This window comes from Nothoprocta perdicaria, unplaced genomic scaffold (assembly GCF_003342845.1).
Source record: "Nothoprocta perdicaria isolate Ctin4 unplaced genomic scaffold, notPer1 scaffold_78, whole genome shotgun sequence".
NCBI lineage: Eukaryota > Metazoa > Chordata > Aves > Tinamiformes > Tinamidae > Nothoprocta > Nothoprocta perdicaria.
Window position 1 is genome coordinate 1,126,477 of NW_020456065.1, and position 26,907 is coordinate 1,153,383.

Consider the following 26,907-nt stretch of genomic DNA (forward strand, 5'->3'; position numbering starts at 1 on the left):
TTTTGTAACTTAAGAAACTTTTTTTTTTTTTTCATTTATTGCCTTTTCTTCTGGAGTTACTTTTTAGGAAAAATGTCTGTATTAGGGGCTATTTTGAAATGGAATGTCCTCTGTATGTAGCGGTTATTTCATACAGCAGAATGGTCGAATCCTGAACTGTGTCCTTAGTCTTGCTTGGCACCCTCTCAAGCCAGACACTTGTGGCCTCCGCAGGTAATGGTCTTCAGGACTGAATCAAGCTCCCTAACACAAACACCCCGCGTTTTTACAGAGGGAGAGGATATACCTGGTGCTTGTTCTGTATTTCCTTTTGCATTAGCCAGTGGCGAATTGTCGTTCTTGTTTCACGAGCACTGCGCGCTGGTCTCACTAATCTCTCAAAACGCCTCCCCACGGACTCTGTTACTGCCTTCCGCCTCCTTCCCATGGACTGGATCTGGAGAATTCCTGTCACACAGAAGAGAAGGAAGCCCTGAAAGGCAGGCGCACTGCTTCACACGGCAGCGGCCACAGCATCAGTACATGCTTAATTAATGTATGACTATAATGAGTGCTGATCTCGTGGCACAATAACCATTCGAAGAATGAATTCACACTGTCTGTATTTAGCATACAGGACAATGGTGTTGCAGTGGTATTGCTTACTCTGCAGGATCCAAAGGAACTGCTAATTTGCAGAAATTCCCAAGTGCTTTCCTGTCTTTTTGTTTCAACCCCAAATATACGATTGTACAAGGAAACAATGGTCAAATAAAGTCTTGCTACAGGGTACTGAGTTACTTTACACACTGTGCTGTTTCTCTTTAATTATTTCTGTCAATGTGTAATTATTTTCTGATCTGTTTTATAAAAATCTGCCGTATTCTCTCTTTCCTACCACAATTACAAAAAAGTCTTAAGTGATTTTCATCTTATATCAACATGAAGTAACTGCCATGTTTAGTCATTCCCACAGTTAGGTTTTGCTTGATTTTTCCTTTAAATGCAAATTACTTTAACCACAGTTATTCATTAAATAGATAGACTGCTTTGATAACAGCATCTAAATGTAAATATTTATATGGCCAGTGTAGGGAAGGGGGAAAAAAAAAAAAAAAAAAAAAAAAAGGTAAGTCATAGTAGATACAGTTCAGTAGGTCTGAATTCACAGTGGACCAAAACACTGAACACTGCTTTTGGGGTGGCCACTTGAGCAATATGCGCAGTGACTTAAAAGGTGAATTACACTCCATAATTTAGATATAGTTAATTATTATATTATCTCTGTTTCATGGAAGCAAGCCGTACAGCTATGCACTAGCAAGTTTTTAGAGGGTATTTCATTGAAAGTAGAGTGTAAGCGAACAGAATGACCTTTTCTTTTTTCTTTCCTCTGTGGTTAGCCGATTGTATAGCAAATTACAACAATCAGCTGGACAACAAGCAAACAAACCTGATGTTGCCCGAGTCAACTGTGTATGGTGACGTGGACCTAAGCAACAAAATCAATGAGATGAAAACCTTCAATAGTCCAAATCTAAAGGACGGAAGATTTGTCAGCCAGCCTGGGCAACCCACTCCTTATGCCACCACTCAACTCATCCAGTCAAATATCAGCAATAATGTTAACAATGGCAGCGGGGATTCGAATGAGAAACACTGGAAACCCTCTGTTCAGCAAAAGCAAGAGGTTGCACCCATACAGTACAACATTATGGAGCAAAACAAATTAAATAAAGGTGAAGAGCTTTTGGCTTGTTTCTCCTCTTTAGGCATCAGAGGAGTTGTGACCTTCTGGTGCTGGGAGTCCAAAGCTTTCAGGGTTAGCACGTACAGACCTCCGTGGTGCTCTAGATTTAGAAATTCACAGTTAACAGTGTCAAAGAGTTAATTAGTAGCACAATAACCTTCAGAGATTGAATTTATTATACCAAATAGCAAGCTGTATCTTTAAAAAGAATTAAATAAAATATATTTCCTCTGGATTTGAGGTTAATTTAAATTTAATAGTAGTTGAGGGATTGGTTAGGACAGAGACAAGATATTTTATTCATAAGCCAGATGCATGGTAGTCACATTATATTCTACCTTAAATTTAAAGTAGGTCAACCTACTCTTCCCTGTCGTGGATGGAGACTAATTAAATCTACATGTTCATGTAAACGAATGAAATTTTGCATATCAGACTCTGTAAAATTGTATTGTGTCGTACACTGGGGACAGAAATGGAGCCATCCAATTCATTGCAGACATGTTCCTAGCAAGCCTCCGATTCACATATTCAGAGGCAATTCCACTGCACATGATTTTGGGAAACTAAATTCCTTTGTTACCCTACCTGAAGTCTGTGAATCCAGAAGCTAAAAATAAATTGATTTCGGTGTTAACGGGAAACATCAGAATGTACTTTGGTGGCCTTGGGGGCACGTTTCGTTAATATAATGTGTGGGAGTTGGAAGAAACAGGTATGTGATTTCTTGCTAGTCCTCCAGGCTACCATGCAACCTCTTTTAATAACCTGATTTGCAAAACAGTATCCCTAGGAACTGGACCCATTCTAACTTTGAACTTTTTGAATGGATTGCCGTAGCTCAGATGATCTCATAGTGATAAGTTACCCAGTAAAATGACACATTTCTTTGCAAGAATGTTGACTTCTTTACCGGACCTGTCTGCCCACAGAGGAGTTCAAAGGGCAACATAAAATGTGACACTTGCCTTTGACATAAACAAGTCAAGAGAAAATTCAATTTTTGTGGCTCCTTACTGGAGGGTGAAAGCTTTATTTTTCTTGTAATTATGTTTTCTTTTGTGGACTGTGTATTACATATCTGTTTTGGGTAAAACGTGTTTGGTTTTTATGCCCTGGAAGACACTACATCTTTCAAATTGTCTGTATTACAGCTGCATATTCTCTAGCATATTGTAGTGTACAAAGGCCCCCTTAAAGCATTGTCTGCTGACAGTCATATATACATATTTCAGAGTGTTGATTTATTGTTTATCCTTTGTGTAAACATATGTGGTATGCAGGGCTTCACCATGGTCTATGGAATGCAACTAGTCTGAGAAACCATTAGAGAATATGCTCTGGTGTGGAATTTATCATTTTGCTCTTTTTCCCATGCTTACATTATTGCAAACATTGCTGCAGCAGATGGGGATTGGATTCTTAGTTTTGTTTATTTTTATTTTGCTTTTCTATTTTATGAGTCAATATTCTGATCTTGGTTTTCTCATTTCCTAAGTCAAAACCATCTTGCTGAAAATTATACCTATAGCTTTTGTAATGAGAAATAACCATTTGATGCGTTACATGCTGTGCTTCACTGTCACTACTTTATGTCCATGGTTCTGTTTATGACTCAGTTTTATTTGCTATATGAAGAGCAACACAGCTCCTTTCTGTTCTCTGTAAATTATAAATACTTCTTGGCATGAAAGTACTGTATTGTCATATGAGTATTTTACTCCTGCTATAGTTTTGCAGATCTGGTTGCCAAATCTTCGGAGTTGGAGAGAGAAGTTACTGTAATGGCCATCAGCCAAAAAAAAAAAAAAACCCCCAAAATAAAAAACTGTCTAACAACTGAAACCCCGAACCAACTAAAACAAGACCTGCTCTTGAAAATTGGATTTAGGAGAGCCAAACTGTTGCTCCAGCAGCTCGCTCAGCCCTTGTAGGCTGACTCCCATGTAGAGCTGTCACCTTTGAAACTCAAAAAGTAGCTACTACAGCCAACTGGCTGTCCTGCATTCATAAATTAAGCAGAATCCATGGAAAAATCTATCTAGGTGACAGTATTCTTCACATGCAGAATGTTCACACAGGTCAGATACATCCTTTGAGATTAAATCATTGCGGAGGCACTGTAACTGTCCTCCACATAGGATTATATTTGCTGTGGGGCTACTAAGTTCCCGGGATTCTCCCTAAACTTTTGCTTAGAGGCAAGATACAAGTAAAATGTAAGGGGTTTCCTTTCAGACAGTCAATTTACTTCTTCCTTACTATTTTCAGGAGGTCTTACTTTGTGTTATAAAGCAAGTATATAAAAGTCTCGCTTTTTCAGGAGGCTGACACTAACTGTACTATTAAACTTGCAGATTACCGAGTAAATGACAACATTGCTCCAACTATTCCATACAACCAGGCATACGACCAGAATACAGGTGGATCCTACAACAGCTCGGATCGAGGCAGTAGTACATCTGGTGAGTGTGTAATGCATTTTTCAAACTGCAATTCTCTTTTTCATTTGGACATAGTTGACTTATAGCCATAGTTAGCACCAGTTCCTTCACTTACAGAAGGGATAGGGAGTGGGACCCGCTACAAATAATGTAGCACAGATTTGTTAAACAGCACAAAATTTGGCCAAATGGATATCTATCTTTACTTCTTTTGCATCATCATGGTTGCTTAGTATCATCTACATATCATCTATAAATTATTTAGTTAATTGCTTGGTCAAGATCAGGAAGAAATAGCAAATTAGGTAGATTTCCAAATATTAATGCCCTACTGTTTAATAGTATGACATCCAAATAAAGAAATCACAGAAATTCCTTTTCAGCTGTCACAGTTTTAATTTACATATTACTTTCCTGGTACCTTATTTACTTCTTTTCCATCTGTTGGCTCTATTCACCTAAGACAATCTTATTCTTAGAAGTGCTGTGATATCTAACAGAACTACTTCAAGAAATTTTTCATTTTTGAATGTAATCCCTTACATTTTATGATGTAAAATCGCATGCTTGTAAATATACAGATCTATATAAATCTTCCTTTCTTTTTATAGTCTAAAAATCTTTTGTATAAGTCTTATGTTTTTGTGCCTGAAAGTCTGACCAAGGCAGTGAAATTGCACTTTGTGCTTTTGAACACAAAGCCAGGTTTAATTCAGAAGTTATTACTTCTTATATGAGCATAACCTGTTAATAACCTTCAGGTGTGATCTTGATAGAGGTGTGTGATATGTTCAGAAGTTACATGCAGGCTTTGTCTGGAGCTTTACCATAAGCCTGATATTTAGCCCATGTTTACCTACATGAAGCTGATTATAAGGGGATTTATGGATCAGTCACAATCTTCCTGGACTTTTGCTAACCAAGACCAGAGCTCTTCTTTTTTCTTTCTGTTCTGCTGTCTCCTTTGGTAGCTTATTTGCCTAAATCCTAACCTGCACTCTATCTTAACTATGGAAGAGACATAAACATGTAAATGTGCCCACTATTCCTTGAGGTGACCTGAATTCTCTGTTATTGAGGTGAAATGAGTGAAGGCACCTGGTTCTCCCAGGTGCTCAGACGGGTTCTTCTGGGAGCCAATCTTGTGCCCATTCCAAGGTCTACAGCACCAGGATATGGTGCTGAGCCTCCACTCAATGACATTCAGATCTGAAATTCAGTGTGGAACATCCCAAGGAGTATGAACCTATGCCAATTAAAAATGAGAAGGTATTATTTTCCATGCCAACACCTATTATGGTTATTCATAACTCTAACAAATTATAGTGCTAATCAAGGATTCCAGCAGGAAGGAAGCAAAGTGACTACAGTGAAAAATTGTGCACATACCTTGGTACTTAGGGAACAGAATGTAGATGATGGGCTGCTTGGGATAGTTAACGTCTTGCCTGAAATACCAAGATACCAAAAAAATAACTGTACATAGCTAAATTATACTGATAATCTGGCAGTTAGTGTGGGACAATAAGAAGCAAAACTAATATCTATGAGAATGGAAAATATGAGTGAGCAGGAGTGAGAAAACAAGTTTCTTAAGCCTCACTGCAACACCTTTAGTTATGTGGACAGGCTTAACTGTGCTGATATAAAACTATGTCTCAGTTGAAGAAATAATTGTGAATTGCTTTAAAACCTGCTCAGAAATACAGTGGCTTTACCTACATTTAAGGAACTAATAATAACACAGAAAGAGTAACAGGTATACAAATGAACGGTGGTAGAGGCCATTCTGATCACAGCCGTGTCCAAAGTTAAATTGTAGAGTGACTGAATAACTGGTCTGATTCAAAGTTATTGGAATCGTTAAGGCTGCATTGTTCTATTATGAGCTGTAATTTCCCAGTAATAGTAGTTGAAAACATTTGTGCCATACTTCATCAATTTTCTTTTTCTTTCCTTTTTTTTTTTTCGTTATTTTAGTTCTTCCAGCAATTATTTTCAGCTGCACCTGCCATTTAGACTAAAACTAGTAATTTCATTGTGCCTAAAACATTTCAGTGGACAAGTACAAATTACATATATTCAGTAACTTAATGCAACAATGGAACTTTAATAGATCATATCTGTATCATATTGTATTTTAACTTCCAGCAATTAAATAATAGAAATGCACTTTGGAAAATATGTCTACAGCTCATTTGTTTTAGATAGTAATCTATAATGTAATTAATAGAAGTAGGAAGCTCACTCTTAATGACGTTGCTTGTAAAATTCATTTGTGCTTTTACTGCATTTTGGCTATTTATTAACATTTCAAGTTTTGTATCCTGTATGTTTCTTTCCTTGCTATAGTAAAGTTTCTAGTTAAAATCAAGTTTAGTACACAGAATGTTTACTAATTTTGTGAAGAAGCTGTAAATGGATGTAACAAGGAGAGATGCCGGTTTATTCCTGCTCAAGACAGCAGGGAATTCTAGAGAATCCAGGAGGGGCTATGTGAGGCTGTGGTTATTTTGTTTTTGAAAGAGTAAATGGTGAAGATATTTTTAAAAAATAAAAATGTGCATTGCTTTTTATTCGTAGGGAGTCAAGGGCACAAGAAGGGTGCTCGTACTCCAAAGGCTCCCAAGCAAGCTGGCATGAACTGGGCCGATCTCCTTCCACCCCCTCCTGCACATCCCCCTCCCCACAGCAATAGTGAAGATTACAGCCTTTCAGTGGATGAAAGGTAAGAAACATGAATACATCACCCAAATCTGACTTGACTGGCTAGCTAATTGAACAGTAATTTGCCCTACAAGCTGGCAGTGAGACCTTCCTTCAGCCTTTCTGGTGCTCCTCAGCTGGCTGCATTGTCACTCATTAGAGAGATTGCCGAGTGACAGTGGTGCAGCAGTCAGTGCATCCTAACTAAGCTGTTTCCAAGAGCACAAATAACAAAGGTGGATTTGTTTTGTTTTGTTTTTTTTCTGGGCTATTTATACATATATCAGCTATGCTAATAACACAGTAAAAATTTAAGTCCTTATTTTCTTAAAAAATCAATTTTAGCTATGACCAAGAAATCCCTTGTCCCGTCCCACCTGCAAGGATGTATCTGCAGCAGGATGAGCTAGAGGAAGAGGAAGAAGATGAGCGAGGTCCAACTCCACCCGTTCGAGGAGCAGCTTCCTCTCCCGCCGCTGTCTCCTATAGCCACCAGTCAACTGCCACCCTCACCCCCTCTCCCCAGGAAGAACTGCAGCCCATGTTACAGGACTGTCAGGAGGAGCTGGGACACATACAACACCAAGCCGACCGGAGGTGTGTCAATGCAAATGTAGAGAGCCAGATGTGACCGAGGTCATCCTGGCCCCACTGCCAATTCTTGCTGAATTCAGTGAGGCCAAGGTTCTCCCCGGTACCTTTAGTCGTGTCGATATTTAACTTGACGATCTGGGCCGCGAGAACTGTTTGGAACTGTGGAAATACGTAATTAAGTTGCCTGATTATGATACCAGGGAAAGAAATGCAGTATATCACTTTATGCTACGTACAGTGCTGACACAAGTTAAATTCACAGTCGTCAGGATATTAAAGTGCTATCGTTAACACAGCTTACCATATAATTACAGTTCCATTGTTTCCAATAGATTTACTGCATTATTACCATAAAATAGCATGCATTATTTCACAGTAACTGTGCAATTAACTTGTCACCAATATGTATGAATATATATAAATATATAATTTATATAACCTATAGATTTTTCTCCTCTCATAAATCCTAATACAGTAAATTATTACTTTCAAATTTTCTTAACATTTCCACCTACCCTCATTTAAAGAAATGACCAACATTAATAAAGACAGATATTTGTTACAGGGAAATTTTGTTTCTTTCCTGAGTTGCTTTTAGTGGAAACTATTTTGCATATACTCTCTCACAGCTTCTGTTCCATAAAATAGTGAATTCTGAATGAGGCTTTTTACATATGATCCCTATTTGTCTTGTCTTTCTGTTAAGATCATACAGGTTTTGCATCCAGAAATATATCCCTTTTGTTTCTTTCTTCATTTTTTTAAGATATTTTAATTAACAACTTGCCTGTAATATTCCAGACATACTTTTCTATTTTTAGAAAGGCTGATGGTGATTTCATGAATTCAGTGCCTGCTGTATAGATGAGATGTAGAGTTTATTAATATAAACCGGACAGTATGGATTTATTTTCCAGTTTTGAAAAGTTAGTTCATTTTTGAGACTTCTTTTTGTAAGTATACAGTAGTCATCTAATCTGATTGTTTTGAAAGATCTTATATCTGCCTTTAGTTTTACTCCCCACCTCACCTTTGTCTGCCTTATGTTGTATTTCTTTATTCTTTACAGTAGCATTTCCTGTACTGTGTATCTTTTTCTCTTCTTTCAGCTTCCTGACTCTTTATAATCACTGTTTTTCTTAGTGGGTGGCTAATAATATTTTCTGTAATTTTGATTGGCCCTAACGTGCCGGGGCACCGAAGAGCTCATTTGAAGCGCTTTCAGTTTCCAAGGGTTATACAGAGGTCAAACTTGCTGGACACTAATGGAAAAGGGAAATGCTAAGTGAACAACCTGTTATGAGTGACCTCGGACACCGTGTGCTGGAGAGTGTGAGATGAATACTGATACACAGGTTGGAGGAGGCCTTGGTGCAGACAAATGAAAATTCACAGAGCCATCCAGCAACGGCTGGGAAAGTAGGACGTTCTTTCAACACGGTCATGGCTGTTCACCATAAATATCATCAAATATAGTTGAAGAAGACTGAGTTTTGTCTGGAAAGGCGTTGTGATTTATACTCCTAGGGCATACAGCTTAATCATTGAGTAGATGGAAAAAAATGTATTATTTTATTATTCCTGTGATTGTTAAGTCTAGCTTTTATCACACTCTTAGAATGGTTAGTGACTAAATTTGTCCTTCTTATTTACTTTTCTAACACTGTTTCTTGTTTCTGTGCTACATCTATCTCTTCAGTGAAAAAGGATTCACACGGTTCTATCTACCTGCTCAGCAAGGCTTGACTGGCTACCTCTATCATTAATGGTGTTGATATGACCCATGGCATTGCTCTTTAGGAGTGGGATGTGCTGTGCTCAGCCACTGTAGCCCATTCTGGGAGATAGTTTCTGTTTTGAATACTGCGGGACAATCCTTTTCAGTTAGGAAGACACTTTGAGTGGTGCATTTCTCTGTATCGTTTTCTTTTTTTTTTGGGTCAAATTCTTGGTCAGTTTTCTCGGTTGTGGTTGTATATGTGGTTGTGAAAATAGTGCCTAAAATATTGCTATATTGAAATCACATTATGTTGGGTTTTTATTAGCTTTATTGGCCTAACATACTTTTTATTAGCTCTGTCTGATAATTATAGTCCTGCTGAATATTATCTCCATTCCCTACAAGAAGCCAGCATCTGGAATATGATTCTTGTGATGATGATTGTCTACAGTAGCACTTCTCTGTTCAGTCAGCTCGCTAAAATTACAGTAAACTGTAATAGAAATCTGTGCTCTGGAAGACTGGGCAGGCAAAGGAGAAGCTAAAGATTTAGTGAGATAGCAGCTGATGTCCATGTTAAAGCGAGAGCTGAGATAGGAGACGGTGTCTCTGTTAAGGCGAGAGCCACCGCATCAGATAAAGTGAAATAAAGTATTGCTAAATCTATCTGCCCGTGAACAGCTGCTCTCAATTAGCCTATTCTTAAGGGCTGGCAGGCAAGCTATAATTTCAAGAATCCTAACATGTTTTGTAACTAGTTGCCTGTCTCCTACTACCAAAACCCAGAGAGCAGCAAGGCTGGCAAATAGACTGCAAGGACAGATGTCACAAGAGCTTTAAATTAGGGCAGTAAAACTCTATTGGGCAAGGTCTCTAATCAAAGGCAGGTAGAAGCTCCCAGGCAGCAATGACTTCTGTTTTGTTGTTGTTGTTTAATTAAATGATTGTTTAGTATATATCTCTTACTGACCTTGTCTTCGTTGCCATTTAATAGTTAACACAATGAGTGGAAAGCACTAGTTAGATAAATTCAGGGAGGTTCCATTTTCTCGGGCCACAAAATAGTAGATTTTTCTACCCTCATTTTTCCTGTCAAAATAGTAAGCATTCCCATTTTTAAAATGAAACATCACCCTCTAAAAAGCAAAGATTTAGAGTCTGTAAGAATTCCCATCTTGTCAACGAGGAAATAAGGGAAAAATCTGAGACAGGAAAATTGCTTTGGGATTTTTGCAGACCAGGCTACTCTGGAATTTCCCAGCAAGTGAAATCAACGGTCCAGCCACTGCTGCACCAAGGATTTCTTCCTTTCAGACTATTGGCACTAAAGGAGCATGTGCGTAGCCTCATTAAGAAGAACTGTTGACAATGTTAATAACATAGACTTTTGAGTGAAGTATTAGGTAAATGAACATTGATCTAATGACATCTAATGCTTTGCCTCCTTAAGCTGGAGACATCATTAGAAATTATTTGAGCTCAGAATATAATAATCAATGCATCTTCATGCATTTTAGAATCCTTAAAACCTAGAATTAAGGTGATACTAGATTATTTTTCTTTATACTATCTCCTAGGCCAATATGAAAAATCATTAAACAGCAATATTTCAATTCCTATCTTTTTGTATCAATGCTGGGGGGATAATGTTGGTGGAGTCATGTATTTGAGTACAGGTTGGTAGTTTCAAGCTTCTAAAGCAATGCAGAGGCACTTTCTTCTGGGCACATTCTCAAGGAGGTGCAAATCCTTGAGACTATATGCAAGAATTGTAACCATCTCTTTCCTAGCTGTACAAGAGCTATACAAAGAAACTTAACAAGATTTAAGCAAAATAAGCCTTTTTCTATTAAAATCAGAGTTGAAGGAACTGTATGAAAAATCAGATTTCCTTTGTTAGATTTCAAACTACATTGTTGATTAGTTTGGCTTAAAACAAAAGTAAAAACTGAAAAAAAAGAACCTTTCAAATATAATTTCTAGTGAATAAAGGGGCAAGTCAAGCTGGTTTCAAAGTAAAAGAAATATTTGCAGCAATTTACTTTTTTGTGTCATTATGTTTTGTGACTTCCATTTTTTCCTCCCCTTGTATTTTAATGCAGACGTCAACCTGTGAGTCCTCCGCCCCCTCCAAGGCCTATATCTCCACCACACACCTATGGATACATCTCGGGCCCTTTGGTCTCTGATATGGATACCGATGCACCAGAGGAGGAGGAAGATGAAGCAGATATAGAGGTTGCCAAGATGCAGAACAGAAGACTCCTTTTGCGTGGCCTTGAGCAGACCCCTGCCTCAAGCGTTGGGGATTTGGAGAGCTCTGTAACAGGGTCCATGATCAATGGTTGGGGGTCAGCCTCTGAAGAAGACAACATCTCAAGTGGACGGTCCAGTGTTAGCTCTTCAGACGGATCATTTTTTACTGATGCAGATTTTGCACAGGCTGTTGCAGCAGCCGCAGAATACGCTGGCCTTAAAGTAGCCAGACGTCAAATGCAGGACGCTGCAGGAGGTGAGTTCATCTTGTGTTTGAGAGGATAACAAGAAATACCTTTTTTTTCTTAATGCAAGACGTATTTATCCACAATTTCTTCCTGAATTTCTGTACTAACCTAACAATAAATCACGCAATAATGTTCTTGCAACATTTAGAAATTCACACATGCAGGAAATTGTTTTGCATCCCCATACTGCAGTTTAGCCTTCTTGCAACTGATCTTACAACAACGGGGCCGGTTTGTACTAGGGGAACAGCTCAAAAAGGAGCTTTGATGGAATAGTTCAAATAAATTGCTGCAATATCGTGTTTGACATAGGTAGTTTCTAATTATTGAATTTTTTTAGTTTTTCTCTTATTGAGAATTATTTCTCATATTTCTCTTATTTCTAATTATTCTCTTATTGATTATTGCCAAGCATCATCCCTTCACTGAATGCAGTGGATCTCCACTGAGTGAGTCTAGCTCAGTCTTGCCTAGCTGTGCATCATTCGTAAATCAGTGGAGCAAAGTTTGGAAAGCAATATTTCATAAGAAACTGCTTAATCAGAGAGTGATGTTGGTAAATATGGGACAGTTTGTTCCAATAAATATTCCTTGCAAGTGATTTAAAAATCCTTTTTTTTTCCCCCACAAACTCATTGCTTTGATGCCCTTTCTAAAACCATCTTGCTATGATTTAGCCTCAGTTGCTTCATATGGCAAAGAACTGTGGTAAAAATTTACACATAATTTAGAAAATTTTCCATCTTTATTATTTTAACTAAATATTGCCATATTTGTGTAGAAAGTTAAATACATTTCTATTCAGTTTTCTTCTAGTACAGAATTCTACCCTTTTCCTGATAAAAGGCTCCTAGTATTTTCAGTCACTCTTCATGAAGGATTTAATCCCACTGTATTGAAACACACCCTCAGATTAGATCCTCAGACACAAAAATATTCATGTGGTTGTTTTCCATTATACATTTCACTATTATCTTTTGCTGAGTTCTGTTCAAGCCATTCCTGCTTTGTTATTGAGATGAATTGGGTTTATGTTGGCTTCCTAATTTAACACCTGCCATTAGAGATGGGATAGATTATAGATTATGATTATTTTTTCTCCTGAATCATCACTGGAAGTATGAAATTCAATATGTGAAATATTTAATGCTTAGCAAAATAAATACCTAAATGACTAGCAAAATTACTAGTAATACAGAACGCATACGAGCAGTCAGCAACCTGAGTAGGCCTGATAATTACCGGATAGATATTGTTATATTTCAGCTCAGAAATAGGAATACCACTGTATGGAATGCTAGCTTCAACAGCTCCATGAATACTGTGCCAATGCTGTAAAACTGCCAAGCCTAGAGAGGAGGAACTCACTTATAACTGTGTCCACACACACTCCACAGATCTGCAAAATTCCTCTCTCATTTCTGATACCCTCTCTGAGTTAACAGCCCTTTGTTTCATTTCAACACAGCTGTTCATCATGAAGAATGAGAGGGGAGGTAATTTAGTAAATTTGGATGAAATCCTGGCCCATTGAGGTAAGATGTGGCAAAACTCCCATTTATACCCACGGGGCCAGAATTTTACCCATGTTCATATATGATGTTATATCATAGAATGTTTCTGTATCTGTGTGCATATATGTATACACATACACATAAATATGCATGTATATCTACACAAATAAATGCATTCAGGAAAGGTTTCTTGTACTTGTTGCTATTACAGGTATATTGCTAATCTTGTTGGTATTACAGGTATATAATTTTACAATAGTCCAGTTCATGCTGCGGGGTGATATTTAAGCATCAATCTTGCCGGTACCTGACTACAAATCATACAAAGGCAGCACATTTTCTTTGCAAATAAGATGTGCTAAAATGTCAGTCCTACATCCCAGATGCATTCTTAGTAATTCCCTCAAAGCAGGGCTGGGGACATCTGTTACGAAGGCCTGCTCTTTCTGTGGGACAACCGAGGTCCTGGCCAAGCCAGGGGAGATGAAACCCATTTTGAAAGCGAAAGATTTTGTGTTTTATGGAGGGCTGCTGGGCTGGAAGTCTCTCTGCTTGACTGGTGTTGGAGTTTGGGTTGCTGGAGCAAGACCTACCAGCTACAAAGCAGCTGGATAATTTCTGTGAAACAGAGCCAGGCTGCCTATGAATAGGATGGCAAATTTTTCACTTTAGTTATGCTTTGCTCTTAAAGCAATCACACTGAGAATGTGAATTGTATTGATGTTCTAACGGTATAATTCTAAGTTCTAGAGAGCTGGAGAGTTCCCATGCAAAAGAAAAGAAAGAGTAAAACATCTGATTTTGAATGAGAAAAATAATCAGAGTTGTTCTCTAACAATTTTTCAGGCCGAAGACATTTTCATGCATCACACTGTCCTAGACCCACCAGCCCTGTGTCTACTGACAGCAACATGAGTGCTGTTGTAATACAGAAGGTCCGACCTGCCAAAAAGCAAAAACACCAGCCAGGACATCTGCGCAGAGAAGTCTACACAGATGGTGAGTCCACTGAAATGGGTGAAACCGTCACTGAACCTTTCCAAATACGCAGCCAATGTGCGTGTGTGAAATTTTTCCACAGAGATAACATGTTTCAAAATTCAGTGATTTGTGTTTCCTGTTGCTAAACACACTGAACAGAGCAATCATTTAAAATGCCATAGTTCCTTAATGCTGTACATTGATGCTTCCACTCCACAGCCCTGCACCTGTTTTCTGTAGTGTCCTAATCGGCTAATTACTGTCATTATTTAAGTGCCCAGATAGCATAAATAGTACAGTTGGGAATAATGTGTGGTTAGGATTAAAAATCTTCTTTGAAATGGCTAAATATTAAATCCTTCAGAACACTTCTTTTTCTTATAGAAACAATATGCTATTCAAATGGCAGGCAACATAAATCAGTGAATTTGAATCCTAACCAGAGTATTGTTGCAAACCGTTACTTCGTGAACCAAAAAGCGAAATCTAATCATCTTCTCTCGTGCCTTCACACATAATATCAACCCTTGCTGAAAAGCTAGTGCTTGTATTCTCTGGGGAGTTGAGGAGGCTAATGCAAACACTGTGATGTTGTCAGGAGAGAGCCTTTAATGAAAATGCCTCAGGTGGCACAGCTTTTATTAAACCACTACCTTCCAGTTTTATAAAACAACCCAGGGGCTTTGTTGGGAATTCGTGTAAGATAAATTCTCAAAGACTTAACCCATCTTGTCGAGTTTGCTAAATCTGCTGACAGGGGGAGGGGGGAAGAAGGCTTCATTCCCCACCTCCCCGTTTGCAGCAACAACAATCTGATTAGGACTTTCATTACCAGCGCGAAATTTTTCAAAGAGGGGCATCATTTGCCATTATCATATGAAAGCCTAATATTATAGATCCTTATCCAGGGTTACAAGAAGGGAGTTGCGAGCCACTTCCCCCTATGATTCCTGCCACTTGACGAAAAAAATGTAATACAAAGCTCCCGGCATGATGAGCAGAAGTAATTTAGCAATGAGTGGTTGTCCGTGCTATTATCTGTACGTTATTCGGAGTATTTTCTCTCCCTAGCATCTATCTGATATTAGACTGCATTAAATACTGGCATGACACAGTGCACCTGGGCCTCTTGGCTTATGCCCAGGCCCCTTCTGTCAGTGCAGCCGAGCTGCCGGAATATTATCTGATTTTGAGAGGTTATTGCAGTGGTTTTGTGCATGTTTGCTTCTGTGAAAGGACAACGCACGGTGTAAATCCCCAAACTGTACCAGAAATGTTACATTTATGAGACCCTTGTAATGGCATTTTGCAAGACTTTATGGACATTTTATCAGCTTTTATTATCTCTTAACTGAATAATTGGCTGAGCATCAAACCCTGGTACGAACACAGGAGCTAGGACATCAGAAATAAAAATCTGGACAGGAGTTTTATGTGGCCATTTTCTTCCCTGTAACACAGGAATAAATAAGAGGTGGATCTACAGTTGGTGACAGGTTTTTGTGAAAGCAATTCTATCAAGTTAAATCATAGAGCACTGCGGTTAGATATTGCAACAGATTTGACAATCATGATCAATATCTGTTTTGTGTTGTAAAGCACCTGCTTACTTCAGCATATTTTTAATTAGATATGAATTTCTGCTAACCTGTGTGTTGTAATTAATGCACAATACAGTCTGGTCATTCAGAGAACAGCAAAATATGGCTTTAATTTGTGCAGAAGTAATAAAGCCTGGTTCAAAGGTTGTAAGATGGGGAGTAAGGAGGGGGTGCCCTTTTTCCCCTTTTTTTATTTATTTATTTTCAACCCTAGGCCATTTACATAATATTATTTGGGAGCTTACTGAAAGCGATACCCATTCACTAAATCCTCATTCTTTTTTGACTTTCTGAGTGACAACAGGAAAAAATATATATACTTGGACAGCTGTCTGGTTGAGCCTTCAACAGTTATTTGGCTCTATTATCACTGATTTCTGCAGAATGTTAAGGTAGCTGCATTTCTCATAAAAGGCAAATGTTAATGAGTATTTGCCACTGTTCATATGAATTTACATTCTCAAATGTAATCTATTATAGATACCAACATAATTTATACTTTTTTCTCCCTCTATCTTTGTAGAAAAAAAAATCTACTCTTGACATATTTCAACAGGATAAAAAAACAATCTGTAGGAATACATTTGCTACCTCTACAAAAACGAGCTTATTATTGAATTATAAGCGTATGTGAATATCTGATCTCTTTACAGTCTTTCCTTTTGTTTCCTTTGTGAAATAAAAGAAAAAGAAAACACTTCCTTTGTGCATCATATTGGGTTTTTCTGTATTTGTTCATCTAATTCTTGTGCACAGTTTGAGCTGTTTCTTTAAAGATAAAGCATAAAAATAACTTTAGTACGTAAGTTAATAAGTTTATTACACATCTAAAAGTCTCAAGTGATGTTGAAGTTTTAGTGAGTTGGGAAGAATCCTGAGTTTTGCATTCCTACATAAATATGTGCAGAGAAAATTTCACTCACTGTCTTCACAAATGTTGCATTGTATCTGTAACTGTCTGCTCTTTTCCTTAGGATATGACTGTAGAAGTCTGTGGCATGACAGAGCTTAGAAAGGAGAGATACCTATTAAGGCCCTCTTTCCTCATTCATTGCTACTTATGATTCATCCTTTTATCCTAAATTGTGGTTCCTCCCTGTGAGGGTAAAAAAAGAGCTTGTTGTTTGCTTTATTCTATGATTCCTATATATGTTCTTATTCAAAATCTTACCGAAAGTTATGATCTCTCCTCTCAAAGGACGTATATGGAAGGATTCCCTTGTAGACCAGGTTATTAGATGGCATCTGCTAATTCTTTTAGGTAAATGGAAAGCAGTATAAAAGCAATACAGAGACATGAATGAAACATGAGCACAGCTGACCTTTACCAAGTACTTCTGCATTCTTTATATTGGTTTGACGTTGCTCTGTGAATTATATTTTGTTTCTTGCAGTGGAAGCTTCCATTTTCCTTTTAATAAGAAGTACGCTGGTTTGTACTAGAGCAGGTAGATTGAATCTGGATTTTCTCTGTGATCTGAGCTGTTAAAATAAATACCACAGGGGTGTAATAGTGTTGACCTCTGAAAGTTTCTTTTTTTTTCCCCTTTGTATAGGATTCTTCTCAGCAAGGAGTACTGTTTTATAATGAAGATTTTTATAGTTTCCCTGCGGGTTGCGCCAAAACTCTCGAAAGAGAATATCACTTTCCTTTAGTTATTATTGTACCATAGAGCTATTGCCATTTGTGAAACTTTCTGTATCAATGCTTTTTCCTTTACATAGTCAAGACTTAAAACCACTTTGTTCCTTGTCCTGTGTGTCTGCATAGGATTCTTGTATTGAATAGCTGGTTCCAAGCTATGTTTTATAGGCTATTGGAAAGGTTCCGATTCCTTGCCTTCAGGATTCAGCCAATGCGTTGCTGTACTAAAGCCCCTGGAGGCTGTCTCACAAAAATGCTGGTGTTAAGTGCCTAGATTGCCTTTACACCAATGGGGTCCACAAAAGGGCAAAGCAGTCCCCGATAACTTAGTAGAAATAGTCAGTAGGGAATGGCAGATGTAAGATACTGCCTGAATTTGAGTATCTCTGTCCACAATGTGTCCTCTTCTGAGAACAGACATGTAAGGAAGTGGTTTTCTTGATGAAGGAAAATACATTTTGAATCTCCTTAGGCTATGTCAAAGAGTCCAGTTAAGGCTTTCTAAATCTTGAACAGTTTCTATGATAATTGAAAGCATTCTGCAAAAGGTGGGAATCATCATCACCACCAGCAGCTATGTTTTTTGAAGATAACTGATTGTGGTTGATAAACTTTGAGCTGGACCTAGTACTAAGGCTTCTTGGAATAGACCTCAGGCTTTTTTGGGATCTGAGGCGGAGTTCATATGATTTCTCAGCTAGTTGTTGAATGGTAACTGGATCTATGTAGAGAGTGGATGAGGGAAAGGCTGTGGATGTGCTCCACTTAGACTTTAGTAACGTTTGACACAGTTTCCTACTGCCTTCTCCTGGTGAAGCTCATGGTTTAGACAGATGGACTCTTCACTGGGTGAAGAACTGGCTGAATGACCAGGCCCAGAAAGTGGTGGCGAGTGGAGTTAAATCCAGCTGGTGACAGGTCACAAGCAGTGTTCCCCAGGGGTCAGTGTTGGAGCAGGTTCTCTTTAATATTTTTATCAATGATCTACATGAGGGGATTAAGTGCACCCTCAGCAAATTTGCAGATGACAGCAAACTGGGAGGAAGAATAGATTTGCTTGAGGGTAAGAAGGCTCTACAGAGGGATCTGGACAGGCTGGATTGATGGGCAAAGACCAACTATATGAGGTCCAACAAGTCCAAGTGCCAGGTCCTGCACTTTGGTCACAGCAATCCCATGCAGCACTGCAGGCTTGGGGCAGAGTGTCCGGAGAGCTGCGTGGCAGAAAGGGATCTGGGGATGTTGGTTGACAGCCAGCTGAGCATGAGCCAGCAGTGTGCCCAGGACGCCAAGAAGGCCAGTGGCCTCCTGGCCTGTATCAGGAGCAGTGTAGCCCGCAGGCCCAGGGAAGTGATTGTCCTCCGGTACTTAGCCCTGGTGAGGGCCTCGAATACTGTGTGCAGTGGCCCCTCACCACAAGCAGGATATGCAGGGGCTGTAGAGTGTCCAAAAGAGGGCAAGGAAGCTGGTGCAGCGGCTGGAACACAGACCTTAGGAGGAATGGCTGAGGGAGCTGGGGTTATTTGGTCTGGAGAAGAAGAGACTCAGGGGAGACCTCATTGCGCTCTACAGTACCTGAAAGGAAGTTTTAGTGAGGAGGGGGTTGATCTCTTCTTCAAAATGACTACGGATAGGACGAGGGACTCAAGTTCCACTAGGGCAGGGCGGGTTAGACAATAAGAACTTCTACATTGGAACAGGCTGCCAAGGGAAGTGGTGGAGTCACCGTCTCTAGCAGTGCTCAAGAAACATGTAGATGATGCACTTAGGGACATGGTTTAGCAGGTATGGTGTTCAAGGGTTTGCAGCTGGACTCGATGATTTTAAAGGTCTTTTCAAACCATAATGATTCTATGATTCAGAAGGTGTGCTACTTTTGCAGACCAATGTTTTTTGGAGCAGATATTAACGCTTAAGCTTACACAACTAGATAACCTGCAGACCCAAATGGCCAAAGTTGTAGGCACATACTGAATTTACACATCTCTGAGGCTGGACAGCACAGATGGTGTCTTGTGGTTTGCTCTTAGGTTGCTAAAGCCCACATAGACCTTTTTTTAAATGCACAGAAGAGGGATGTGAATGATGGATTTTGGAATTATAGATTTTCATTGTTAAGGTTGTAAGTGGCTGTTGAGGTTACGACTGAGGTTACCTTAATGAACCGCCTTTAAGGAGCTAAGGACAGTGAAGGAATACTTCATGGTTGATTCCATGCTTTTTTTTTTTCCCCCAAAATTGTGTTGTAATTCTTGGTGTATTGAAAAGAAGTTACATTTCCTCCCTTCTTCCTGTAAAATAGAGAAGAGTTTATTTTACATTTATTTTTCCCTCAGACAAACTAGTCCAATACACTGCCACAGATCTACCTTTGTTCTTACTTTTTAGTCTGAAATGTGGCGTAGTATATCCAAGCTTCTAGTTCATTTAATCTTTCCAGCTAATTTACACTACGATTTTCAAGTTTTGGAATGACAATGCATTTTCTTAAAAGACATCTGAAAATGGTCAGGAGGGTGAAGTACATGCCTACAATTATATGTCAGTTGTTTACTTCTCAGGTTCCCCAGATTGCCAGAGCTTGAAAAACAAACAAACAAACAAAAAAAAAACATAGAATGTATACTGGGATCCCCAATTTGTAGTTAGCCAAGAGGAATGGAAGGAAAGAAGTTTCTATATTTCTTGTAACATGGGTTTGATTCCTTATTCAAGACAAGGAACCCTTCGTTAAAATAATAGTAGAGGGTTGGGATTTGCTTGGTTTTTTGGGGGAGGTTTTTTTTTTTTTTTTTTTTTTTGTGTGTGTGTGTGTGTGTGTGTGTGTGTGTGTCTTTTTCACCAATGTAGAGTGGAGTTAGTGCAGCCAAAACAATGTTTCCTGCCTCATTTACCCAGGGAATGTCCAAACGTCAGGATTGAGCCCTGAGCCATCTTTCTGTCTCATCATCCCCAGCCAGCTGTCAACCATTCCAGTTTCTAGCCTAATTTAAAGCAGGCCAAGGCCAATTCCAAATGATGTCACCAGCTTAACGTGGAGCATGGCGCTGAGTGAGCTTGCACAGAGCAGAGTTCTGCATGGCTACACCTTTCAGCATGGCTTGATCTTCTCGTTTGTGCTTCGTGTCACAGGAAAACCTCTCAGAAATTTCTGACACCTGCCATATCCCACTATTTACATTTATGATAGGTTCCTGGTTTTTCCATATATAGAAATACTACCTTTATTCCTGGGCCAGTTTAGTTGGTTTTCCGTTCAAATGTTCTCCTCTTATGTATTCTCCTACACTGTGGATGAGCTGAGCATTATTTAAATAATAATTTAAATCTGGAGCTGCTCCAAGATATTTCGTGGAAGTAGTGTGGATGAACGCATGCTGTTACAAAATGCTGAAGTTACCTTTTTCAATTAACAGTGCTGTTCTTTTTTTTTTTAGCAATCTCACTTGAGAGGATAGCTCTTTATGCATCACACTTTTTTTTCACCTGTTTTTGCCTTATCATAAAGCCAGTTGTTCCTGTAGCTTTATTGTGAACAAATTTGGAATTGCAGTTTCCTCATTTGGACTTTTTTTTTCTTCATATTTTGTATTTTGTAGAGCTCTTTTGGACCCTAATGACTGGTTTACACATTCTACTTCTATAAGTTTTATTACAGGAGTAGAAGGATGTAATCAAATAAAGATTTAAAATGCTATTTAAAGTACTGCCCTAAAATAAAGATGTTTTTGAACTGTGTTGCAATATGGCAGCAAAAGCTAAATTAGGGAGATAAAGTCTGTATTTTTTGTGTGTCTTTTTATTTCTTTGTTCCTCCCATAAACATATTATTTCTTTGACTGAGTATGTTTTTAATAACTCATGATGTATCCATGAGCAGATTTAAAGGATGGTGCTAATATTTTAAAGCATGTCCACTTCTGGATGTCCAATTCTGAATATCTCCAGGAGTGAGTTAGACAAAAATGTCTCCAAGAGGGTGTTAGATGAACTCATTCCTTGTTAGTTTGAGGGAATAATCCAGTAATTAATACAGTTCAGCTTTGGCTTTATCAGCTGTGTGGCTGATATGCATTCTTTCACAGCAGCCAATTTGCTTTGGTGCTCAGTACAATGAAGACCTTGAATTACAGTAGCAAAAGATGCTATGCTGCTGTGTGGGCTTAACATCAATGATAAATATCATCAAGGACAATAGGTGAAATGTTAATATCCAAGTGTCTAAAGATAATGACTTTTAAGAAAATACTATGATTTGAAATGGCAAGGAGAGGTCTTTAACTTGTATTTTTTACAGCTTGACGTTTGGGAGAGTAACCAGCTGGTTGAGAAGAAATAGGCATGCAGTGGGCTCAAAATAAGGCTCAATATTACTTCCTACAGTTATTAGTGTATGACACCATTTTAATTGTTGCTCTTTTTCTGGCTTTTTTTTTTAGACTTGCCACCCCCTCCCGTGCCCCCTCCAGCTATAAAATCCCCAACCGCCCAGTCCAAATCGCAGCTGGAGGTGCGGCCGGTCATGTTGCCAAAACTCGCTTCCATAGAAGCGAGGACGGACAGATCGGCGGAGAGGAAGGCAGCGAGCTACAAGGGGAGGGAAGGGGCGGAGGGCAGGCAGCACGCGGACGGGCGGACAAATTCCGGAGAGCGGAGAGAAACACAGGACCAGCAAAGTGACGGGAAGCTGCGAGGAAGTAAAGCACCAAAACGCGACGGTGCACCAGCAAAAACGCATCTTCTTCAAGGTTGTTCTGCATGTTCTGGGTTAAATAAAGTAGTGAGCGTCGAGCAGAGGGCAGAGGCCGTGCGGCTGGTGGGAGCGCGGTTGGATCTGCTGAATTGTCACCATTCATCTGAAATTATAGAGTGCTAATGCAGGTCACATTGCTGAGGCTCATTAGGGCAAAATGGAAACAAAAGCTTACGGAGAACGTAGACTGGCTTTCTCTATCTTATATTCCTTATGCCGCTTTCATGTATGAAAGCTGATTTGAACGTCTGCATTATTAAAGCTCAGTTTGAAAAATGCAGGTTCTAATACTCAGATGCAATATGCGCCTTATTCTGGTAAATATAATGCTGGTATTTCCTTCAGCTTAGTCATATTTTTCTCTTCATCTTCCCATAGAACATAGACCAAGGATCATAAATTAAGATGAAGTGGACATTACTCATGAATTAGTTTTTCTGTGGTGAATGCTACATTGTGAATATTATATATTTCCTCAGGAAAGCTCCTGTAATTTTATTATGGAAATGATCTTATTTCCTATTCCTGTCAAGCATCTTTTTAAACCCTTTGAGGACTATATAAAATAAGACAAATGAACAGTGTGCAGAAATTTTAGGATCACAGTATCTCAGAGCTTGTAAACATAACAGTGTATGTATTTCATTATACAGAGGACATCCTGCCATATTCTAGACCAACATTTCCAACATCAAATAATCCCAGAGATCCCAGTTCTTCCAGCTCTATGTCATCGAGAGGATCAGGAGGTAGACAGAGGGCGGATCAAGCAAACATAGCTCGGAGGAACGTTGCAGAAATGCAAGTACTGGGAGCGTATGAACAAGGAGAAGAAGAAGAAGAAGAGCTGGAGGTGAATGCAGTTGCCCTACTAGAGATAAATTGAATTTTCAGTTTTTAAGTGGATACCAAGGAAAAAATAATAATTTTGAGACAGAAATACTTCTCTTTGGAAAATTAGTGAATTGCTCTCTCCATTACCATTATGTCCCATATAAGAAAAGAAACTTTAGGATTTATCAAAAATGTAAAAACCAAGCAAGATGTGATACAGTGTAACCAACTATCTTCATACTAAAAGTCATGGAACACAACTTGCAGAAATAAAATACTAAAATGTGGACTTTGTATTATCCACATTCTTTCAAATGCAAAAGTAAGAAGGTGGAGTGTCTAAGAATACCTTGACACTTTTCTTTCATATTTTTTGATAGCTTGTAATTCTAAATAGTACTAGATATTGAAAGATATATAATTTCTCTCCTCATTTTTTTTTTTATTTTGCCTCCCCTGGCAATTTAATTTAACTTAATTTAACTTAATTTAACTTAAGTCCTCATTCTGGAAAGGATATCCAACACCCAGACAGGTTGTTGATAATTAGAAAAAGTAATTCCTTAGAGTAAATGAATCTCTACAACGGATGTGCAGTGCCCTTTAATAATATCTAACATATAGGTATTGATTTTTGTTTTTTTACAGGAAACAGAAAGCTGAAGACGACATGAGAAGTACTGTAACAGGCTTTTAAAATCTAATCAGAAAAAAAAAAATCACTTAAGATGCCTCAAGTCTGATGATATTTGACGCCAGAAATAATCTTCAGTGCAATCAGAGTGTACAATTTTTCCTTTTTTTTTTTTCTTTCTGCCATCAGAATGCTAGTTTTTATTTTACTATTTCTTTGTAAACCCTCCTTCGTAGGAACGGCCCTTGCCTCTTCCATAGCGCTAAGTGCATCACCTTCACTGCCCAAGAAGGCAGGTAAGCTGCTCTTCGTGGTGCTTAAGCCAGTTGCTGCTTCAGGATTAGAACAGGAGGGGATTGCAAAAGCTGGAATCCCTGCATTTCACCCCTCAAAAGCAGTGTGCAATGCACTGCTCGTACACTAAAGAGCCAATCGATGATGTTACATACAGCATTGGGTAACAAGTTGCATAAAGTGAACATCATGCTCTCACTATAGCAATTTTCCTGTAGCCTGCAGTTAGTGCAAATGGTATCTTGCAGTTTTAGCACGGATTGTATTTTGGTTTTTGCTAGTCTCTTGCTAACCTTTTGCAGAAGCAACAGTTTTACAGATGCAACTAGAATCAATTTGGGGTGAAGTGGCTCTTATTGTAAATATGTACTCATTTTAAATCCCCTGTGGTACTTTAATTTGTGTTTCCATTTTCATCATTATGTATGTTCTTATTAAAAATGTCCTTTGGGATTGGCAGGCAGCAAGCTGATATAAACGCTATTTGTCTAATCATGGCATGAGGAAGTTTACCTGAAACTTGTTTTAATTTTCAGCCTCAATAATGCCTATAAAATAAGCAAGGAAATCAATGGGCATTTTTAATAATCATGGATAATATCATTAACTGTTACTGGCCCAAATCTCAGACCTCTACTTGTCTCAATTCACCTTAAAGAAGAAGTGCCACTTAAAGAAGTTTTGTTTGATCTTGGGGGTTATTTTTTGTAATGCACTGCTTATCTTTTTTTTTTTTTTTTTTGGTTTTAAAAGCACAATCACTAAACTTTGTTTGTAAACCATTGTAATTATTAACCTTTTGTCTTATTGAAAATGTTAAGCATTTGTTTGGGATATTTTTCATCTTTTTGTTAATACTCTATGTTTGTATTTGGAGTATTCGAATGATGACAGATGGTAAAGTAACAAACCTAAATGTGGGCCATAATCAGAACACTTCTCCCTTTTCCTGGTCTTACAGAAAATTCGCAATTTTGCTGTGGCCTCTCTCAACATTGGATTTTCATCAAACCTGAAATGGAGGCATTAGTTGCATTGAATTTGCCAAATGATGTCTCTGTCTGTAGATTTTATGATCTTTTTTGTAATTGCAAAATTTCTTTGTCATCGGTGCTAATGGAAAATTGTGTGTTTGTTTATGGACAGCTATCAGGACTAGCCCCAATGGAAAAAAAAAAAAAAAAAGAAGAAAAAAAAGTGTTTTGGTGTTTACCGAAGACTGAAATTTTTCATTTAGCTAATTTTTAAAGAACGGTTACATAGAAAGGGTGTGCAGTACTAAAGGAACAATTCATGTGATTAATGTTTTCATTATGTTCATGTAAGAAACCTCATATTTTAGCCATAATTTTGCATACTGAAGATCCAATAATCAGAAAAGTAATTTTTGTCACATTATTTATTAAAAATGTTCTCAAATACATTATTTTTCTTGTGTAGTTTCTTGTGTTCTCTGAAATTTATTTTTAGGGCCAACTCTGATTTTACCTTTGATTAGCTTAAACTCAGATTTCTGGGTGCTTCCTGAGGTGTGATAACTGATACATCTTTCTGCCTGCTAATAGCCAAAGATGAAGAATCATGAGGAACATCTCTATCAACAGTAGCACTCACCTTTGAGGTGAGACTCTTTTGTTAAAAATGAAATAATATTCAAACCGTAAAAGACAAGGAATATTAGGAGTCTTGGGAGCCTGCACAAATACAAGGTTTCTAAGTACCTAGTGCTCTCTCCTCTACTGTAGCCATTTTGGGGCCTTTTGCAGAATCCTGGTGTGGGTTTATGACTAAATAGGTGATAATATCTTTCCTTTCCTGCATTTTTGTTTCCCTTTATCCTTCCTGAATGCTCCATTCCAGTCCTTCCTCACCCTGTTATTCAACAGAAACCTTTTGTTCCTTCTCTTTTTGACTGTCTAACCTCTTGTTTCCATCTCAAAAACAGAAATTGGAGCAGGAGCCTAAGATACTGCAGAGCACTGATACAGCACCAAGTGTCTCACTGCAGAAGATTGCCAGAACCCTTAGCAACTTTAACCAGGCCTTTGTCTCAAATGCAATTTCTTCTTTATTGGTGCCTTTGAAGTATTAAGATAGTGCATAAGTTAGTGCATTAACTTTATATGTTGCTTAAGAGAGTTTTTGTCTTCCGTTCTAATGCCTGAGTTCAGACTGCCACGTGTTGTGGCAAAGGTGTGGTGAATCACAACATTGGGATCATTAGATCCCCACAGTTGTTTAGGTCTCTGTAAGGTTTATTTGTCCAGAGACACTGGTGCTACATGCCTGAAATAACTGGAACTCACTTTGTTCTTCACTGACATGATGAAATAGGGGAAACCAAGTGTCACATCCGTAGTTGATGTAAATCTCCATAGCTTCACTACAGGTCAGGCACTGGCTGAAGTTCTGACCTCAAGTAATGGTAAGTGGGAAATCTTAGCCAGTAACTTTTTATTTGCAATTACTATAATTTAGTTTGTTTGGTGTTCCCTCAGAGTGGTTGTGGACTGTGTTTGTGATTGCATCGCGCCATGATTAACAATATCTTAAAAATGAGCAAATGAAAATGTCATAGAATTCTTTCATCCACACTGGCTCCTCAGTACATTATGGTCTTAACAAAATACTGTAATGAAGATAAATTGCTGTGTTTTTATGTGCTGTTAATCAGTTTTGATACTTGATTTGGTCTTCGTCATTCAGCTGTAGTAAAACTAGTCATCTTTCCATTGTTGCTTTGCATGAAAGAAATACTCAGTGATTAGGAAGTCAACATTATAGAAGATAATAGTTACCAGAGTTTTTAACTGCCCTGTATAACTGTATATTTCCAAGTTAATGCCTGCAGAGACCAAAAATTATGCTAAAAAGTCCTTTAATAAATATTTGTAATGTAAAAAGCTGAATTAATATAATGGATGAATACACTCAGCGCTCATACTGTGCTCTGT

The 26,907-nt window shown here is 38.3% G+C and overlaps 1 protein-coding gene across 1 annotated transcript in view; it reads left to right on the forward strand.

The window, feature by feature from the left end:
• Window positions 1–24,684, forward strand: part of ROBO1 (roundabout guidance receptor 1) — a 114,629-nt gene extending 89,945 nt beyond the window's left edge. Inside the window, exons 20-28 of the mRNA XM_026051643.1 lie at window positions 1,383–1,718; window positions 4,087–4,194; window positions 6,757–6,901; window positions 7,225–7,476; window positions 11,296–11,705; window positions 14,058–14,210; window positions 21,878–22,186; window positions 22,845–23,044; window positions 23,674–24,684. Coding sequence (XP_025907428.1) covers window positions 1,383–1,718; window positions 4,087–4,194; window positions 6,757–6,901; window positions 7,225–7,476; window positions 11,296–11,705; window positions 14,058–14,210; window positions 21,878–22,186; window positions 22,845–23,044; window positions 23,674–23,688 — 1,928 coding nt within the window. The 3' untranslated portion in view covers window positions 23,689–24,684. The remainder of the gene's footprint in view (window positions 1–1,382; window positions 1,719–4,086; window positions 4,195–6,756; window positions 6,902–7,224; window positions 7,477–11,295; window positions 11,706–14,057; window positions 14,211–21,877; window positions 22,187–22,844; window positions 23,045–23,673) is intronic.
• Window positions 24,685–26,907: the final 2,223 nt, after the last annotated feature.